Raw genomic sequence first — 20,723 nt, 5'->3', positions numbered from 1 at the left:
TTATTAGCATGGGTCAGTGTTTCTGTCATCAAGAGTATTCCTAGTATTTGATGCATTTAAAAGACAGAAATGTACAGTTGTGGAAGAACTACTATAATAGCATGCAAAATGTCTTATTATCAATAAGCATAGTTTAATGTAAGCTCCATTACCTACATATGAGCTGATTTGCTAGTAAGTTTCTAATGATTCACTAGGACAAGATGCTGCCTTTTAAAAGGGCTCCAATTTTTCTTTTTATGTTTAAAACTCCTTATTTTTTTAAACCATCACATTATATGTAGAGAAAAGCAAAATTTTTAAATTTTTCATTAAACCAGCAATAATACACTACTTCCATTTGTTCATAGTTAAATAAAATTGTATTTTAGGACATTGAAAAGTGAAATCAGTACTAATGCCTGTCTGTTATTTAGTGTAAACTGATAGCATGATTTTGATGGTTTTGCAACATCTAATGTATTATCCAAGCTCTTCATTCCATTGCATCAATCCCATTAGTGGGATGCTCTTATTTCTTTTTGCATGCCATTGTTAGATTTTGCAAACCTAGCTTCCCAGGACTCTGCTTTCTGAGTGTCTATCTACCTCCTTTTAGTTATGGTAATGAAAAATAAGATAAGAATCTTTGACTCACTAATAAAATAAAAAAGTGCTAAAATCTTAAGGTTTTCCTCAAACTGATTAGTATGTGAAAATAAGGGACATAACCTACTGGATTATGCTGTTTAGACATGTCCAAGTAATCTTCATATGTTGTAAATCAGAGGGAAAAAAGCAACAAAAAAACCTGCCCCCCCCCAACCCCAAAGCAAAACCACGAAAAACCCCTGACTAAACCCACACCCACAAAGAACCCACAACCAAACTATTCTGTCACCTTCTTGTAAGTATTGGTTCTGTACTGAACTCGCAATGACAAAATTTTAAATCCAAGAGATCAAGTTCAGAGCTTGTCTAGTATGACAGTGACAAAGAACTGTCATTATAGTTTATTTAAATAAATTATGATATGAGTGGATTATTTAATTTGTTTTGGGTTGGGGTCCATTAACACTGTAATGTACTTAACTGTTTTATAGAGCTTGTATGAAGAAGATTTTCAGCTGGTCTCATTTGATATGCTAATATCAGTGAAACTATGATAATTTAGTTCAGTTGCAGATTTGTCATAGTACTTTCAGAATTCAGCTACATTGTTTGTACTTAATCCTTAGTTTCCTATAATAGCCATATAGAAAGGTCAAATATTGTGTAAAAGTTCTATATTACATTTACAGCCTTTCAATCACTTTTTATTACATACTGTATTAGATGATTTAGTCAGAATAATTTAAAAAGAAGGAGCATTTAAGTGAAGTATGGAACTATATGATTTCAAAATAAAAGAATAAACAAGTCAGTGTTTATGAGCAGTGTGGTTGAGATAGCCTAACCTGTCACAGTTTTGTGGCCTTTGCCCCCTGACCTCATCAGTAATCCCCTTCAGAGAGAGACAAGAGTGTTAGGCTGTAACCACAAGCATTAACCAGCCACCTGTTACCAAGTCAGAGAAGTAACCAGGAAATCTGCCTGATTTTCCTTTTGCTCTCTCTCTCTCTGCTTCCCCCCCCCCCCCCACCATTTTCATTCATAGACTTTCATGAAATTTCTAGTGCCCTTCAAATGTATTTGAGATTACTAAACTAATTTAAAAGTTGCCGGTGCAGTTTAGAGTGATGAAGATAATGGGACAAAGAACATTAAAAAGTCTAATTTCCCTAGGAAATCAACCTTAATATCCAGTTTGTTTTAGTTTGCTGGGCTTTATGTTCTGTTTCCTCCTAAGATTTGATTTTGGACTTGTTATGGAGGTAGATTTTAGAAATACAGAATTCTGTGTCTGAGAATGTTCCAGGATAGAAACGACATATTTGATTTTTTGGTGCCTTTGGAGGCAGTTGATATTCTAAACAAACAATTTGGGTAGAAGATAAGGAACTTAAATAAGTACTTAATTGGTTCTTTTTCTGTAGGGGTTCTGAGATAGATACATGTACTACTTGGCAATTTGTTTCAGAAGAAAAGCTCTTGGATGTATTATACATGTATAATACATTTGTAATTCAGTGACTATCCTTTTCCCATTAGCACTGTCTAAATGCATTCTATATGGCATCTACTGGAACCTTTGTTGGTAAGACAAAGTAATTCTTGCTGATGTTTAGTTTTTTCAATTCATATAAATTCTCATGTAAAGTGAGAATTTAGTGAAGAAAAATAAAATGTAATCTATGTAGGAAATTGTTATTTATGTGGTTTAATTTTTAGTAACAAATATATGAGGTATTTTTTTGCTGAGTGTCACACTTCAGTCTGGAGTTTTCACAGTCCTCATCAACCTTCCAAATTTATTTTTACATCTTAAGGCAATAGTTAGTCTCTCACCCAAACACAAATTGGACAGAGACATCCCCTGCAGTACTCCAGATTTGGAAGTGGTCTTTTGCACATTAGTGAACACTAGGCTATTTATTCTACTTCTCCACGGTAGAAACCTTTGAAGTTTCTGACATTTTTATTTGCTTCTGCATTAATTTAAATGGATGAACATTGTAAGAGAAAGTAAAGAGTTAGCTAATTGACTGTCCTAGCATCTCTTAAAATTTATTTTGTAATCTGTGCACAAAAGGCTTCTTAACGATGGGTTTTGTCAGCCATAAGCATTGTACTCTGCCCTTTGGTAGGTGTTGTACAATATTATTCCACCATGATTTGATAGAAGCACTTGATTTCTCTTTTAGAGTAATAGCATGCCAGATATTTGGTCTCACTTTTCCTGTAACAAATGATTACTGCTGTCAGTGATAGCACAAAAAGGAAGAAGAAACTGCAAGTTCAGAAGTGTTAGTGTTTAAAGAAATGCTGTATTTTAAGGAAGCATTTTATTCCCTCTCCACTGGCCACTAGATGTCACGGTTGCACTGAACCTGGTACTGTAGAGTTGCTGAACACAGCTGCCCTAAAGTGAGAGAGACGTTTAAAACCTGCAAATTCTGCATAAATTCAGCAATAATTTGAATTAAAGCAAATATACCTTTCTTTTAAATCACTAATTGTAACTTCCAACCCAGTTCACCTTTTAAATCAAGGTAAATTTTGGTGGGACAAACATTTGTGTTGAATTGAGACTATATTTCAATTAAATCATAAGGATATACTCCTAAAATTTTCCTTTGGATCCTCAAACAGCAAATACTATGCAATTGTACTCAAATAATAAAAAAGAACTTTTAAACTCTCTTGATTTAATGTGGGATAGAATGCTTCAGTGGGAGTCCACACTTGGGAATAGTGCTTCTTACAGTGTATATTTCATTTTTGTTGCTATGCTTTTTGAGTTGTATGTTAAAATGGAACCAAACTAGAGACCTGCAAGCATTTGTTACACTGTGAGTAATTCCTTCAGGCCGGAGCTTGAAATGACTGCTCAACACCTGGGCAGTTTCATAGACTTCTATTTCTTTTGTTCAGCGAGGAAGAAAGACAGTCAAGCCTTTCATTGTCCCGAGTGACATTTCTGTAAGTCTTTTCTGAAGCGTGAGTTTTCTGGAAGGCCGAAGTTCCGATGCACCGTGCGCTATTTCCATACGGGCGGAGGGCACACTCGAGCCCCCTGAGATGTAGCTCGCTCCCTTTGTGCCAGCTCGTTCCCGGCTGGAAGCAGACTCTCCGTGAGGGATGAAGGAGCTGTTGTGCCGCTCTGCTGTGGTGGCAGGGCCCACGGAGGGCGCGGTGTGCCCGCTGATGAGGGCGCGGTGTCCCCGCTGAGGGCACGGTGTCCCGCTGATGAGGGCGCGGTGTCCCTGCCGATGAGGGCGCGGTGTCCCCGCAGAGGGCGCGGTGTCCCGTTGATGAGGGCACGATGTGCCCGCAGAGGGCGCGGTGTCCCCGCTGAGGAGGCCGCGCCGGCGGGAGCCGAGTCGCTGCTCGGCCCGGCCCCAGCCGCGCTGCCCGGCAGCAACTTCGCAAATGCCTTTCCTTAGTAGAGCCCTGCTTTCCCTTTTGTTTTCCCTCTAGGTTGGAAAAAGCCCAGGAAAAGTCAGGAGTAACTAAATTTTTCTGTGTATAAGGTGTAAAATAAATGATGTTTCTCCCAGGTATACAGATTTACCGTTATTTATGATTAGATTTCTGCAGCGTCAAAGTCTCTGCAGATGGCAGATGGTTACAGATTTTGGATAGGGAAACTCTATATTGTGGCTATTTATGAAGCTTTTTAAAACCATTTAATTTTCCCTCCTGTGCTCTCTTTTCTGTTTCTGGATGAGTGTGTGGATGAAGGCTGTAGAAGATTTTGTTTTGATTTCTCAAACACATACACAGTATCTCAGAAATTAGGAGTGAACCTCGCAAACAGTGTGTCCCTTGAGTCAGGTTATTCCCTCTCCACTTGACCAAAAACAGACTTAAAATCCTATCTTCCCAAAGCAAATTGAACAAAACAAAACGTGATATGAGTTCTTTGCTAAGAGCCAAGCAAAGGAGTATAGAATGTAATGATATTTGTTTTCATCTGTGTTTGCTGCATAGTTTAATGGAAGCTCTTCTCACCTTCCCACTGATGGAACAATACCTAAAAATCGGTAATAAAATTGTCTTGAACAAGTCAAGTAAATATTTTTAAAATAAATGGAAACAAATCAGTGAAAGAAATAACAGCTACTCCATAACATCCTTCTCACTTGGATGCTTGTTCCTAACTCTTCTCATAAAAAAACCCTGAATATTCTGGTATTTTAGATGCTCTGTAGCTATTTTAAGATGATATGTTTACTGGGATCAACATTTATCAGGTATTAGATTACTTTTTTAAGTCTTAGAATTTTGAAGATCTCTTTGTTTACCTTATACACAAATATCTAAAAAGCTGACATAAGTTAGTATTAAACCAGGTTAGGGATGTGTAGCTGAAGTCTGTGATAGCATAAAATTTTCCACTAGTTCTAAGGTTGGCTTGTTTATGGTTGACTTGCTTTTAAAGGTCAGGTGGCTTTGGCAATCAAATCCATGGTAGCAGAGTCAGGACCATGAGATAAGAGAACCATTGTTAACAAAATAAATGTTATTATTGTCATTATGTTTAAAAGTCTGGGTATGACATATGGAGGCTTGTTTTTCAGTGATGTGTATAATGAAGTGAGGAAGAGATTTTTACTGTACCTGCCCTGCTTTGTGATCTTCTTAATGTCTGTTTTTAAACTCTTTCTCAGGATATGGAAGCAAAGTGAGTTAATGTCAGTTAATGCACTGATGTGTCAGAATTGTGGATTTTATTCATACTTAAAGACTTGCATTGAGGTGGCTTTGTTTCATATTATGTCTTTTTTTTTCCTCTTGGCAGTGTTTTAAAAAGTTATGTGCATGCATAATCATATGCAGGACTTTATTGCTTATTTTTGGCAGTGCACAAGAGCAAAAATTTAATTTGCTCTTTTCCAAAAGTGCATTGTGTTTATGTAATGGATTTGCATCAGTTGCAGTCTGTAACACAGCTAAGTGTTTTAATTGGCAGAACACCCACATCAAGACTTGTTTGTTTTTCTGATAAGGAAAATGCCAGCTAAGTTAGACCATATGTTCTGTTGAAATAAGAAGCGACATATTCACATATAATGGTCATTCTTTAAAAATGAAATTAAAATGAAAAAGTACTACAAAATTAATGTGGAAGAGAGGGAAGTTTATGCATAAGTTTGAATTTCTGTTAATTTTCCTAAACAGCAAGCATTTTGCTAAGTAAGGCTGGTCAGCTTGCATTTTAAGTGCTTGTGGTTTATGATTTATGTGTTGATGACCTGAGTGATGTTAAAATTGAAGGGTACATTGTCTACTGTTTTTTCCTCAGAAGGATTTACATGGTCTTTGTTGTCTAATGAATAATTGCCTACTTTCAGAAGGCTTGAAATTCACATACTGTATTGTAGTTTAACAATACTTCAAAAATATATGGAATATGATAGTAAGATGGGAAGAAAAATAGGAGTTAGAGAGCTCTGTTTAATGGAATACATCCTCTTCAGCTGCCAGTCATGAAGGTGCTTGACAGGCTTCTAGTGCTTCACAGCTGCAGAATCTATTTCTGCTTCTTCAGGGGAAATTGGAAAACTTCCACACTCTTTGCCATCCTGAGAATCCCACATTAGGCATCTGCTGTGCTTTTGCTGCAGAAAGAGGACCCTGACATTGCCCAGCTGTCAGAGGTGGCATTTGAACTCTTGCTGGTAATATTGGGGCAGCTATTACTTATGGTCTGATCCTGATATACTAGAGAAAAAAAATACATTTTAATGGACTTCAGTTTTTTTTGTTCCTAGGTAACTTGTAGGAAATTTTCAAAGTTATGTTCTGGCTTAGACCTAGCTTTGAGCCAAACATTCTTAATCTCTTAGAGTGCTGATTTTGCTTCAGGATTTTTCTTTGCCCACAAGGATGATGAAGTCTTCATTGTATTTGATTTGTATCAACTTCTAATTCTAGAACAGAGAAATACTGATTCTTGAAGGACATAACTTATACAGTTTATGCTAATTTAGGACAAAGCTAAATTTTTATTAAAATTTATGCTCACCAACGTACATTGACTGTTCTCGTCAGTGAAAACCATAATATTATTGAAAATCTAGTCAGCAATCATGTGTATACATGATGACAAGTAATAGTAGTTTGATGTGAGAAATCAGAAACTGGGTAAGAACCAGCTGTTGATGCGGTTTCTGAGAAACAGAGGTTGGTGTGACTTGCTTTAGCTGTATGGCAATTTCTTTTTGGCAATGACATGACCAAGAAGACTATACAGTTTCATCAATACGCAAGGAAACAGCTGATGGACATTAACTGTCTGTGTTCCATTGGATGTTATATTTGGTAAAAAAGAAATAAGGGTTTCTTTAAAAAAATCTAGTGGTATTACATTAGGTTAATCTAGATTTTTTAGAATCAAAACCTCTGATGATTTTAGAAGGGAAAAAGCCTCATGGCCAGTATTGCCAAGATGCCAGGAATTTAGAAAATTAATTTAGCGTCTGTACCAACTGCACATAATTTTTTAAACCGTCAAAAAACAGAAAGGGCCCAGAAGGATTCCATGAAGAAGGAAGAGGAGAATCATCTAACAGAAAGCTTAGTTTCATAAAATGAATGATTTGATAATATTTTAGAGATTCATGTAAATTACAGTGGGCCTCTAAGTAGTAAGTGCCAGTGAGTTGATCAGTTTATTCATGAAAGATTTGAGTATAGTGCAATAGCTGACTGAAAAAATTAGCCTTAAATGTAAGAATTTCATTTTTGGAGAAGTGGTCTAAAATCTAAATCTTACCCTTAAATACATGGGTTTTGGTAGATAATTGGCAGTATAGGTTAACTTAATTTAAAGCTGGGAATAGTCATTGTGGTGTGGTTGGTTTTCCTGTATCACTTATATGATATATGTAACTAATTCTGACAGTCATTAAGAATATTTGTGTGGTTTTAGAAAACCATTTCTATTATTTATTTTGGGGAGTTTTGTCTTCTGACCTGCAGCACCATTATTTTTTGGATTATCCTAGGAAAAAAAAATTAGTACTAGTTGTAACTTAATATCAGCCTAGTTACATTGATATCATTGTGTTGGAGTGGTGACAGCAGCCTTTTGGATTTTTTCTGAGTTGTTTTCGAAACACATGGATGTCCATGAGCTTCTGAAGAATTTTTTTTATTATATCATTGCCTGTGTATTTAGAATAATTATGCTATGATCTGGTGCCGAGTCTTAAATGAAGTAACAGCTTGTCTTTTATGTTCTTGAGTAAATCACCAATTTTTATTGGCACTTATATATTTCACTGTTTATTTTATTAAGTGAAACCTGTTTCTCTTATGTCCTGTGCAGAATGTGAAAGATGATGGGCAGCATGTATGGAGATTGAAACACTTCAACAAGCCTGCCTACTGTAATCTTTGTTTGAACATGCTGATTGGAGTAGGCAAGCAAGGTCTCTGCTGTTCTTGTGAGTATGAGCATTTCTGTGTCCGTTTGTCCGTTTGCTTACATGTCTGTTCCTAGAAATGTTGCTCTTGCTGCATAACAAAGAACTAATAGCTTCCCCTTACAAAGCCATTGCCACCACAGTAGTGTCTCCCCCTCCTCTGCTTAAGTGCCCATAGTTATTTTCTTAATTTTTCAAGAGATTTGGCTTTAAGATGTGTTGTTTGAGAGAGTTTTCTGCTTTCAAAGAGTTATCACTGTTAGATCCCTTTGGAGTCTATTGCTCTTTTTTTCTTCACTGCTATTGCTATTACATTTTTATTTTTTATTAGAGAGTATCAGACTTAGGTTTTAACTTAATAGTTTTGTTACTCCTGTTTTGTTTTTACTAATTTTTGTACAATAGCATCAACTTGACAAACATCTATGTCCCATGTTTTTTGATTCAAATTTTGCACAGAATTTTGTTCATGATGAAGGTGAAAATCCCAGTTGCCCAGAAATCAAGTTTCTGTAACAGTTCTAAAGTTTTGTATAGTTACTTGTTTTGTAGTCATAAATCTCAATCCATGTATTTCACTGATTATATATTTTAAGAAAAGGAGCACAGAAAAGCTACTGCATTTAATTTGACTTTCATTAGGCTATTAGATGCCATTACTACATTTCAGTTCCTTGAGCTATATCTATGCATTTCCTAATCATCTGTGTTTCACCACCTCTTAACATGTCTCTTGAGAAACCAAGGCTTGCTGAAAGATACCTTATCTCCATTTGAAAGTTTCCAGAAATGGAAGATCCATATCTTTCTTTTGTGTTGTGTTCCAATGATTGATCTTTTTTTAAGACCTATTTTCTGATTTGACTATGTGTTGTGCATGATTCCAGTGATTGGTTCATGTTATGCCCTGCTCCATTAGATTAATGAGAACTTCAGTCAGTACACAGCTGCATTCTTCTCATGATGGTACCAAGTCACTTTTTATTTTTTTTTTGGTAAAATAATCTGTTTCTTACTGCAACCGACTTTCACCATTTTTGGTATGAAAGATAGCCCCTCACAGCTGATGAGAACCTTTCTGCCTGTACAGTTCTATTGATTTAATTTGAGATTAGTCTGAATGAATGAGGGGTTTGAATTGACCGTTTCTCTCAACTGGAGGCCACAGACTTCTCTGAAATATAATTTGGATGTAAATCCTTGTATGCATTTTCACGTCATATAATTTCATTCACCTTACTATGAAATGGGAAAGATACATTTATTAAAATTCAAATAAATAGGAATTGCACAACTTGAGATGGTTAAATACTGATAAGTAACTGGAATATATATATCAAATACTGATTTGACGATTAGATTTTGGAATGTTACATAGTTTAATATTCTTTTTTGTCAGACTGATATTGTGAAGAGCTAAGACTCATATATGTTGGAAAGAGAATTCTATTGAGAAAATAATGTAGATCACCTTCAGTAGTTACCAGACATGGGTAGACCAGTTACCTTAACTGTCCCAAAAGGACCAGCCTTGCAAGGCTTGTAATTTTTTTCTGCTGCAGTGTCTTTTGAGAATGTATTTATTATTGTGCTAGGCATTTATTTTGTGAGAACAGTGGTCTCAGAGTGTCTGAAGAACATGCTCCTTTCAATTACTTCATGCAGCAAGAGGCGTGAGTCTACTTGCAAAACTATTCCACTATTTCCTTATTTAGCTAAGCTTTTTCTCCAGTATATTTTCAAAGCATTGCTATAGATTTCATTATTTGCATTTTGGATTGTGTGGGAGGAAAAAAAAAAAAAGGGGGGGAACCACAGGGGTCCTCACCATCCCTCCATGGTCCAATCAACAATGTTACTCCCTGCAGTTTGTCTGATTAATGGCTGCACCTCCCACTGGGTTTGTGTAATAGGTGCAAGCAAGGTGTTTAGAAGTACTTTGTGCTTAATTGCTCTCGAGGTCAAAAGCCTGAGACATATACCATGCAGGGAGAAATTCATTCTCAGTTTTTAATAGTTGACTCTACTGAATGCAGGCATAAGCTGTAGCATTATTTCCTCATCTTGGCACAGTTGTATCATTGAAGTCAGGGGAGCTTTGCATTGTATGCTGCATTGTAGGTTTTCCAAATGCAGCTAGCATGATCTTTAAAGACTGGGTCAGCAATAGCAATTACCTAAAACTGGTGTTGGAGGGCTTAGGGAAAAAAAAAAGCTTCTCAGGAGTTGGTATTTTGTAAAACAGGAGTCAAAGTTATAGTGATAACATGGAATGCATGAAAACAATTGCTATTAAAAAATGGACTAATTAGCCATTTCTGATTTATAAATCAATGGTAGGAACAACGTAAATTCATTGGCTTTTATTTTTGTGCTTGCCAGCTGCTCTCATGCCTATAGTTGGTAAAGTATATGTTTTTTCCGACTAGAAAATGACACAAACCACTTGGCAGTCACCAATTTGTCTTTAATATTTTTGTCATTTGGGAATTATTGTGAAAAAATTTAGTAAGATTTGATTTAATTAAGCATTTCCTGTTATGCAATGATAGTGCATTCTTGGATTTCTCACTTGCATAATATTTCCTGTTCTAATTGGCCTTTTGTATGCCATGGAAAAAGCAGTCTAGTTTGAGTTTTCATTGACTGATTGGATTGATTACTTAGAGATGACATGCTGGTAATGTTATTTGTTTCATAGAAATGGAGTGAGAAACGCCATTGCCTCAACATCGAATAACGTCTTTCTTTTTTTCAGTTTGCAAGTATACAGTCCATGAACGCTGCGTATCCAGAGCTCCTGCATCTTGCATCAAAACATATGTGAAGTCTAAAAAGAATACCGATGTAAGTTTGGAGTAGCATTAGCTCTGCCATGTACCTGTTAATTTAGTAACTCTGTGTATATCCACATTTTTCTTTTGCAGGTAATGCACCATTTTTGGGTAGAAGGAAACTGTCCAACAAAATGTGATAAGTGTCACAAAACTATAAAGTGTTACCAAGGCTTGACTGGACTTCACTGTGTTTGGTGTCAGATTACAGTGAGTATACTACAGTAAAACCTTTCACAAAGGTTCGAGAGATAAAAATCATTGAATGTCTTTCTGTAGCCTCGTAATCTGGAATGTATCATTCAGTTTAGTCATCAGCAGTGACTAGTGTGTGTTTAAGGAATGGTGTATGCAGAGTATTCTTAGGACTTGTTGTGGCAAGTAAATATGCTTATTTTATGTCATGAAATGCTTACTTCAATATATCATGAAGCAAATTTGCTTCACAACAATATCCATATGAAAATAATGTGTGCCACTAAAGAGCAGGATTCCCAATCAACACTACAGAAAGATTAAGAAAGTTTTCAGTACCAGGAAAAATCAAGGTCACTGTGGCACTAGGTCTAATTACTGACAGGCAAATGAATTTGAGGACGTCTGGTAGGATACAGGGATTCCAAGTGTCTGGGAATAATAGCAGAGACAAGTTGATAATATACTAATCTGTGCACCAAGTCAAATATATACAACTTTTGTGCACTCCTTATTCAGCAGGAACCAGTAACTGGAACTAATGACATTCAGGGAACACTGCCCTTATAAGTGAGATCTTCATGCTAGAAGGAGCAATGCCAGTATTTCTGTTTCTAGCCAGGGCAGGATTTAAATCTAAATGGGGAGAGATTTCAGCCTTCTTCACGTGTATTTGCTGGTTTTGCTGATACCATTATTATTATTGTTACGGAACAGCAGTTGTTTGTTCAGTGCTTTAAATAATAATATGAGACTGAGGCATTAGTGAATGTTTGTTTCAAACGTAAAAGTTTGGATGTTTTATGACATATTTTCTTAACACAAGAATACAAAATATGAAACATCATCAAAGAAAATAGATCCAGGATGCTTTCAGTGATAAGCTGTTAGGATTACTTAAAAACAATATTTTAGAAGAAAGCAAATATGTACTCCAGATTGCTGTCAAAATTTGGATAATTTATGTAAAGAGTAAAACACCCAATCCAAAATGTTTTGCATGTAGATAATTAAACTTAGGCAATGCCTATATGTGTTTAGCAACAAAAATAAGGGTGTTCTGCTGTAGCTATACAAGTGTTTATACCTGTATAATATGTCTATATCATTCAAGAAATATATATTGTGTAACATATGTTGACTTCTAAAGTCAAAGGAAGTTGCAAATTCCATCTTTCTTCAGTAGAAATTATTTTCCCATCAGTTCATGTGGATCTGGACTAGGTTTGTAAAGGTCTTTCACTCCTCAGAGTTGTACAACAAGATTCAAAGGATTTTCATAATATCTGTTATTCACTGAAGAAGTACTGAGGAATTATTTATGATTGAAATCACTCTAAAGAAAAATGCTAAATTCTTTTGAAAATGTCTTGGGTGCTTGTGTGCTTATTTAAATGCCTAAATAACTGTCAAGGTTCCAATTAAAAATGGGTGCATGTTTTTTGACAGCTGAAGTTGAAAATGTTGGCACTAAGGGTTACAGTTTTTCAGTTTATTTCTATCAGTAATTTAAAGGCCTTTTCTTAAAGCAATTTTTTTTTTCAAATAAATTTACTAATATTTTGGTTTTTTATGGATTCAGATGTGAATTAGACACAAGTACAGAATGAGTATTTTTAAATACTGCAAATTATACCTCAAACTCCTATTCACTTGCAATTCTCTTCACTTGGTATATTCTATTGCAATAGCTTCATTTTTTAATAGTAATACCTCTATTATAGAAAAAGTGTTTTGAATTTCTAACAGATCTATGATTTTTGAATGGATATTCTGAGGTTATATAATTATGATCACATCCTTCATGTGTTTTTCAATTTTTTTGTACTGCACATTCACAGCTTATAATCGAAGGGGATGCTCTTTATTATGGAGCTAATTCTGAGCCTCTTTCATGCTTTTTAAATATATCTATCCTTACAACTTAATAAGGTCACTTCTGATGTCAAATAACTGACTAAAGTCCCAAAATTCAGAGATGTTTTTCACTAAGGAGCCTTGTTATACTGACTTCTCAGCCAAATCCATGATCCCTCTTCCATATAATTTGTGGTTCTCCACCATGGTAATGTAGTTTTTTTTCCCGTCATCTTCTCTCCAGCAAATACACTTTTTCCTGCTTTGAGGGTTTGTGAGTGAGGTAATATTCTACAAGAGATAGGTTTAGGATAAGGTATTTTTGGGGAAATGTATATAAAAGCTGCTAAAATATGGGTTTTTTTGAGATGCATGCATATTATTTTATTTCTTTGTGTCAAATTGTTATTTTCATTAAAGCTACGTTTCTTCTGCCTTTTGTTATTTGCTATGTGCCAATTCTGTTGTCAGAGATCAGCAGAGACTAATAAGAAGATTAAGCTATTTTTTCCTAGATAAGTTTGCATGCCACTGAGTAGCAAAGCTGCTAATTACCACTGAATGTGTGAAGATACTTTTATTTGATGTAACATGGCCTGGTGTGCATTAATTATGGTACAAGTAGCCTTACCACTGAGGCAGAGAATTAGCATGACAAATGATTTAGATTACAGGGCTACCAAAATACCCTCACAATAAGGCTTTAATACTCAGAGTAAATCAAAACTCTTTAGACTTTTATTTTCTGTTGCTAAGTAACTGGCTAAAAAGGTAACTTTGCAGTATAAATGAATATGGACAAGGCTAATATTAGGTTCAGTTCAAAATTCAGAAATGTCATGTCAAAATTAACTGTACCAGATAATTTTATGAAGACCATATTACCAATAAAGTTTATATATATCAGCAGTTGGTACAATATTATTGTAGTTTTGATAGAGTTCTATGAGTTACACCATTTAAGGGAAAATGAATCAGTCATTGAAAAAATGTGATTTACAGATGCAGGCATTGAACTACAGGTTTTGTAACAGCTTTTCAACCTGTTGAGCTAGTACTGTATGCTACCTGTTATACTAGATAAATCACTTGTTATTAAGATTTTTTACCTCACAACCCCTGATATTTATTAGCCTGATGATTTTTCTTTACTGTAAATATACACCTTTTCAAAAATGTCCATCTCTAAGGAAAACAGATGCTATCTGAGCACCTTAATGCATTTTATTGAATCTATACAGAGATAAAAATACAGAATAATTTAGGTTGGAAAAGACCTTTATGATCATCAAGTCCAGAAAAAGTAACCTTTCACAAAATTTTACAATATTAATTTTATTTTATTCTATCTCTCATGATATGGTGAACTATACTAGTTAAATGTGAATGCTTTGCATGATCCAAGCACGCAACTGTGCCTTTGTACTGTGTGGCTGAATATTCAGAGTAATTTGAATTGAGTTAAATTCTAAATTATGAACAGGAACTCTTGATTGCTAGTGCAAAATACTTCAACATTTATCATTACTTGTTAACGTTTTATGTTCCTGTTATACGCACATTTGTCCATTCAGCCTCTGTAAAAAAATGGAAGTCAGCCAATGCTCTTCCTGTCAGCAGACCTGAGGATATTCTTTTGATGTTTTCAGAGTAGAACCATTGTCATTGCTTTCGAGAAAACTGGATGAATTCTAAGCATGAATTACGAAAAGTAGAGTAGTTCTAGTTCCTCAGAAGTCAATGGAAGCCTGAAAACTGATCCAATCAAGACCAAAATTTACTCAGTGAAGTTTAATGTAGGATATTCCTGTGTTCTTTTATTTGAATCCATAGTGGCTATCAGCTTCTGGAAGGAAGCAGAGTTACACCAATATTGCCAAAAGCTGCCTTGAATTACTCACTAGTAGTAGAACAGAAGTTCCTGGCTCAATGCAAGAAACGCTCTCCTGAAATGAAGCTTTTGGTCACCAGTAACAGTATGCTGCTGTTAATGCATTGCTGTGCGATGTTCTTATTTTGTGTGCTGATCCACACGTACAATTTCCAAACTGAAAAATACTTTAATACAAATATGTTAGTTTTGTCCATCCTAGGGAGCTTTCTACTGCAGTGTGTTTTGTTTTCCTTCCAGAGCTTCAGTAATAATTAAGTTAATGAAACTCATCCCCTCTAGAATGCCCATTTTCTTATGCTAATAGAAAAATGTCTAAGTTGAATCTTCATTTTCTGTCTTCATATAGTTGCATAACAAGTGTGCTTCACATCTGAAACCTGAATGTGACTGTGGACCTTTGAAGGACCATATTTTGCCACCCACATCAATCTGCCCAGTAGTGTTGGTGAGTTGTTTGTATGTTAATTTCAGATGTAATCCTCTCTCCATGCAATGTTAAAATGCTGCTGGGACTGGCTGCCAGATATTTAAGTTCACAGGACTGTGTGAACCTTAAACACAGTGTGAAATCCTGGCTGATGGGTTTATAGGCGTAAGTGTGTTTTACCCTCTACATATTGCATTTTCCTTCATGTGAGAATGAACCTTCTGTAGGGCATATTATAACTGAAGCTGACTCAGGTTTTATCACTTATTCAGACTGTACTTACCAGAAACTGTATAGGCAGAACACTTCTACATTTTACATCTTTTATAGATCCAACTTCCCAGAATAATGAAGTTATTCTTATGGGCAGTTTTTGCTTGGGATGCATATTGTATATCTGCAATGCTGAGGTCTCTGATCTAAGCCGGAGGTTACCTAGAATGATGACACTGGTCTTGCAGTAAGCTATGCATCAACATTATAGTATATTTTATTCTGCAGTCGTGGACAGTAAATTTCTCTATCCACAAAAACAATAACTCAATTCGATGAAAATAAAAATGCATGCTATGTGTAGGTGGTATAGAAAAGAGCTGACCATTTTATCATTTAAAAAAAGAGCTTGAGAATTAACTTATGTTTTCACATATTAAATTGGATATTTATTTTTTATGCTGATGAAAGTCATAGCATCATCATATTCATAAGAGAACAAATGAGTGGTCTTCTTCAAATATATTTCATTATAAGTGTAAAAATTGCTTGAACTGAAGAAAGTGTAATTTATTGAAGGGAGGCAAAAAAGAAAATATGCATCCTAATCTCAAACCACTTGCTGATCATTAGGAATAATATTTGTGTCTATTGTAAATTACTTGTTTTCTAATTAATACTTTTGGCTGTTTTGTTTATAAATCTGTTAAGGTAAAGATGTTAGACTTTGGCCCTCTTCCTGTGTAAAGTGGGATTATTCCATTGCTCTCAATGAAACAATCCAATGGAAACCTGCCTTTAATATTTATTAAATATTTTAAATATTTTTTAAATCACAAAAGTGGCTTTTTAGTTTGTCTCTATGGCATTTTTGTATTATCTGGACAAGTTTTGATAAACAGTTATAAAATATTATTTTAAGTTTGTTGGATGATTATATTCTGTATTACCTTATTTAATTTTCAGGATTTGAGGTCATACTTTAAAAGTTTGCATCTGGAAATTATGATTCTGTTATTGGACTATTGTTTGCAAATTAATGTTATTTATCATTTGTCCTTGGTATTAACAGAATGAATCTTCAGCATGAAATTTTATCTTCAGTTGTATTGGCATAACTACATTTTCTTTTCAGGAGAAGAAGAGGAATAGAGGAATTAAGATTTTTATTCCACAATTGGAGTTAGTTAAGTTGTTTAGAGGATATGTAGAACCACTCTAGAGTCAAATCACCCTTGAATAGGTTTGTTTTATCTCCAAATTTTTAAGGCATATGCAGAATTAAATATGTTTTCCTGTTTTGGAATCGTGTTACTAACAATGCAACACAAGACATGTATTTCAGCACAATTTATATTGTTTGGAATGGAAAATATATTTTGCTGTGATTTAAGGGGGACTTTATAATTTTGTAGTATATTTTTTCATCTAGTAGTTTCTTCCAAAAATGCATTAAAATCCTGAGTTTAGTTATGTTACAAATACTACCTCACTAACCTAGCTAATAGTAATTTCTTCTGAAAGTGATTGGTTATAGTGTACATATGATTTGTGTTAGTAATTTTTTAATTAGTGTCTCCCATTTCCTGTTATGGGGATTCCTTTTGAGAAACATAATACTTCAGTGCATGTGAGACCAGCATTCTCAATAAGGACAGCAAAAACAGTGAATATGTTCTTGTGAAAGCCATCTAACCATGCAAGTGTGTATGTTAATAAAAATTGTGTGTTCTGACATACAAATCTGACCGTGGAAGGGTCCTTCACCCAGGTCACACATTTAATTTCAATGATCTGCTGAGCATTAATATTCTTGCAATGTGTGTGTGTGTGTGTAAGGTAAATAAAAGAAGATAACTGTAATGCTTGCTGTACCAGGCATAACCTTGAGTATTTTGAGGTGTCAGAGAAGAATGTATTTTCTTCTCCCATAGGATATAAGGAAAATAGCAAGATGAAAAATCTTGTATCTTGATCTCCTAAAAATGTTGGCCCTCCTTTCCACCTCTAACTTTGGAAGATTTCTTTCAGAAAACTACAGAAATAATCTCAGAACAAGATGCCCTCTCCTAAGTTTTGCTTCAAGGGTATAGGCTGAATCCCTTCTCATCTTTCTCTTTTGCAGAGCCAGGGACGTTCATATTTTTTTTCCTTTTTCATCCAGCATTTCTCATGTCTCATTTCTTCAGTTCTTGTGAAGTCCAGCCTCAACAATTTCTACACAGTTAAAGGACTTTTTCACGCATTGCATTTCACAGCACTGTATAGTATACCAGTGCTACCGAAATGTTCTCAGCTGAGATCATCTCTCCAGCCTCTTAGTGGCTGGAGAGAGAACCAAAATGCCTTGTCATGTGAAAGTTAGATGGCTGGTCTAAGTTAAATAAAGGTCCTTCCATCTTAAAAACTGCACAAAAATAGAGCTGTCCAAATGTTATGCTTAAATATGATAAGCTATGTTGTCAGCTGAAAAAAAAAGATGGGGAAACTCATGTAGTTGATACTGTGTACATCATGAAAACATCACATCTGTCTAGATTCAGTGTCTTGTAAGGATTTTTCATATCTCACTGCATCAATTCTAAATGGTTTAGTAAAATGTAGTCTGTCAATTTTCGTCCTTTTTACTTTTCTGTTTACTGTATATAAAGCTTGTTGTATGGTGAAGTTTTTTATTCAAGTTAAATGAGTTTTGTTATAAACGGTGTGCAGATCTCAAGTGATAGTCTTTTAATAGATGTCAGATACACTTTAATGTTACTCTCTTTTATTTCAGTAACATTTTAATTAATTCATACTGATTGAATAAATGTACATTGAGACTTGTTTCCTAATGAGGGCACATTTAGAGGAAAGGTTTTGCATCATTCTGATATCCTGTGGGTAATTATATTCTAATTATATGGTGGGGGGGAAAAAAGTCTATAACTCAGTACTGATATTGTTCATTGGACCCAATTAATTACATGCACATAATGAAAGTTCATGATAAGGTTGACTGGCAGTGAGTTTAAAAATCTTTAACTCAATTGAATCCTAGCCTACCAGGAGTACAGAATTAGATCATAACCAGGTTTAAAACTGGGTATTGGAATGAGATGAGTGAGTAGTGAAGAAAGCAAGATTGGTCTCTGCTTATGAGATAGTTTCCCTCACCCTATCCTTTTATAAGGCAGAAAGGGAAGAATGCTTGCATACATTTGTCTTTATTTCATGCCTTCCTTTACTTCGCCCCATTTACTGATTAACATATAGGATGTTCTAATTTTTATTTATGGCTGTGGAAAAGTAATTGGATTTTCAATTTCCCACCAAAATAGATATAGTCCTTGATGGTGACAAACCAACCAATAAAAGATTACTATTTAATAAATAAAAATGTGAATTTATTTCATAATGCATGATGATTTTGATTCTCCTGTTGTATATATGAGTTTTTCAATTAATTTTTTAAAATTAATTCCTAGCATTATTTTTTAAACTTTTAATTAAAACATTTAATTGTGGAATAAAAATAAAATTAAGGAGTAAATTGAAAAACATAAGGTACCCTGCTAACAATGTGAGCGTTATTATATGACAAGTATCACTGTCCCCATAGTAATCAGTTTATTTCAAAGGTGGAGGCTCTGGTATAATATTGAATGTAAAGAATGAAAAAAAAATATAAAACAGGGTTCATTTCTTTGTGTTTTGGTGTCCAACTTCATTGTTTTGCATTCTGTGAAAAATGGATCATCATGATAAAAAGTTTGAAACAGTTTCCCTTCTGTTTCTTTTGTCTTGTGAATGAATTTGACTTTTGTTTTGGGTAGTGAAGATGTTATAACATTTTAGGACAAAGTCATCTAAGTGTAAGTAAAATTTATGTAGATATGGACTATATATGCAGACCTAAATTGGTATATATAAAATACGTAGACTTTTTATAGATCATAGTGTGCATCTCTTTATAAACCCAATGTAAAATACCCTCATAAGTCAAATTCACTTGACCTCTTATTTTAAGATATAGATGGCTGTACAGTTGGGGGAAGACAACAGATATATCTGATACCTTTGATATTATGTTATACAAAACCATGAATGTTCAAAAATCTTTTCTTTTAAGTTCTATTACACATGTAGAACAATATACACAGCAGATTACAGGTTTGAGATAGGAAATGTGCCTTATTTAACTTACTAAATGTGCATTATGACCAGTAGTTTCAAACTTTTGTGTAAATATGGCAGGTGTATTGACATTTTGACAAAAAGTAATACAGAATTAAAATTGAAAATACTATTTAGGAATTTTCTTTCACTATTAGTATTTAGACCACATAGAATAGCTATTGGCTATAATTGGAACATGGTTCAATGGATATTTTTTCCATGTCTGGTAATATGTTTTACTAATGCTATTTTTCTGTGAGGTATGCAGACATTATTCATGTAGGAAAGCAGAGTTGTAGAGAGAGAGAAAGGGCAGTGCCTGGTTGAAGAATGAGCTTTCTTAATCCCCTTTCCAGTTATTAATCCTAAAATGATTCTTCTGTTTTTATAATAGTAGAGATCAGTTTTAGCTCAGTTGAATCCCAGCTCAACATGGAGCACAGAAAGTCAGTGCAGTGTGTAAGCATTTTATGAGCTCCTCAATCCTTTGAAGTTGAGTACTAGCCTTATTGTGAGTTTCTGAACAAAGATACTATTAAAAAAGTAGCTATTTGAATATATATGCTTGGGGGGGGGGGGGGGTTGAATTTAGATCTGGTTGTTGAATATTAAGTAATGACATAGCTACTGAAAGAGATTTAAAAAACAAAACAACTTTTTTGCTTCTCTATTGTGTTTCATATTGCAGCTTCAGTTCTCTGAGAATCTAAATCAGACTTGAAATATAATGGTGTCCTTATCTACGCTAAGAGCTTTTTCATTTCTTTGAAGTCAGAAGGAAATTAATAATTGCCCTGGAGGAAAATGTATCTTCCTAACTAATTAGCTGTTCGACAAACACAGTTCAATGTTGAAATAATAAGATGCTGATAAACTGAAATGGCAGCCATTCAATCATTGTAAGTTATATCTAGTTGCCTGCCCACAGCTCATCACTACTGTCTGTTTCTAAGTTTATTCCTTATATCCTCTCCCACTGGACTTTAATATGATTTTATTTTCAAAATTCTTTTCCAATACTTTAGTATTTTTTGGAGAGTGTATATAATCAGCTGCTATAGCCCAAGCTGGAGTTGCAAATCCAGTTGAAGGTCTTGGGCCATATATTGATGTACGTATTGAATGGGTACAAG

At 34.7% G+C, this 20,723-nt stretch overlaps 1 protein-coding gene across 6 annotated transcripts in view; it reads left to right on the top strand.

Annotated features, from left to right (window-relative positions):
* DGKB (diacylglycerol kinase beta) overlaps nt 1–20,723 on the top strand; it is a 378,935-nt gene that overhangs the window by 137,450 nt on the left and 220,762 nt on the right. For all 6 annotated transcript variants that reach the window (XM_071429110.1, XM_071429109.1, XM_071429111.1 and 3 more), the window contains 4 exons: nt 7,916–8,033; nt 10,771–10,859; nt 10,940–11,056; nt 15,139–15,237. In XM_071429110.1, coding sequence (XP_071285211.1) covers nt 7,916–8,033; nt 10,771–10,859; nt 10,940–11,056; nt 15,139–15,237 — 423 coding nt within the window. The remainder of the gene's footprint in view (nt 1–7,915; nt 8,034–10,770; nt 10,860–10,939; nt 11,057–15,138; nt 15,238–20,723) is intronic.

The sequence above is a fragment of the Agelaius tricolor genome, unplaced genomic scaffold (assembly GCF_023055355.1).
Source record: "Agelaius tricolor isolate 1412-34295 unplaced genomic scaffold, bAgeTri1.0.p SCAF_6, whole genome shotgun sequence".
Classification (NCBI taxonomy): Eukaryota; Metazoa; Chordata; class Aves; order Passeriformes; family Icteridae; genus Agelaius; species Agelaius tricolor.
Note: the sequence above shows the minus strand (reverse complement) of the source record. Positions and strands in the feature narration are given on the sequence as shown.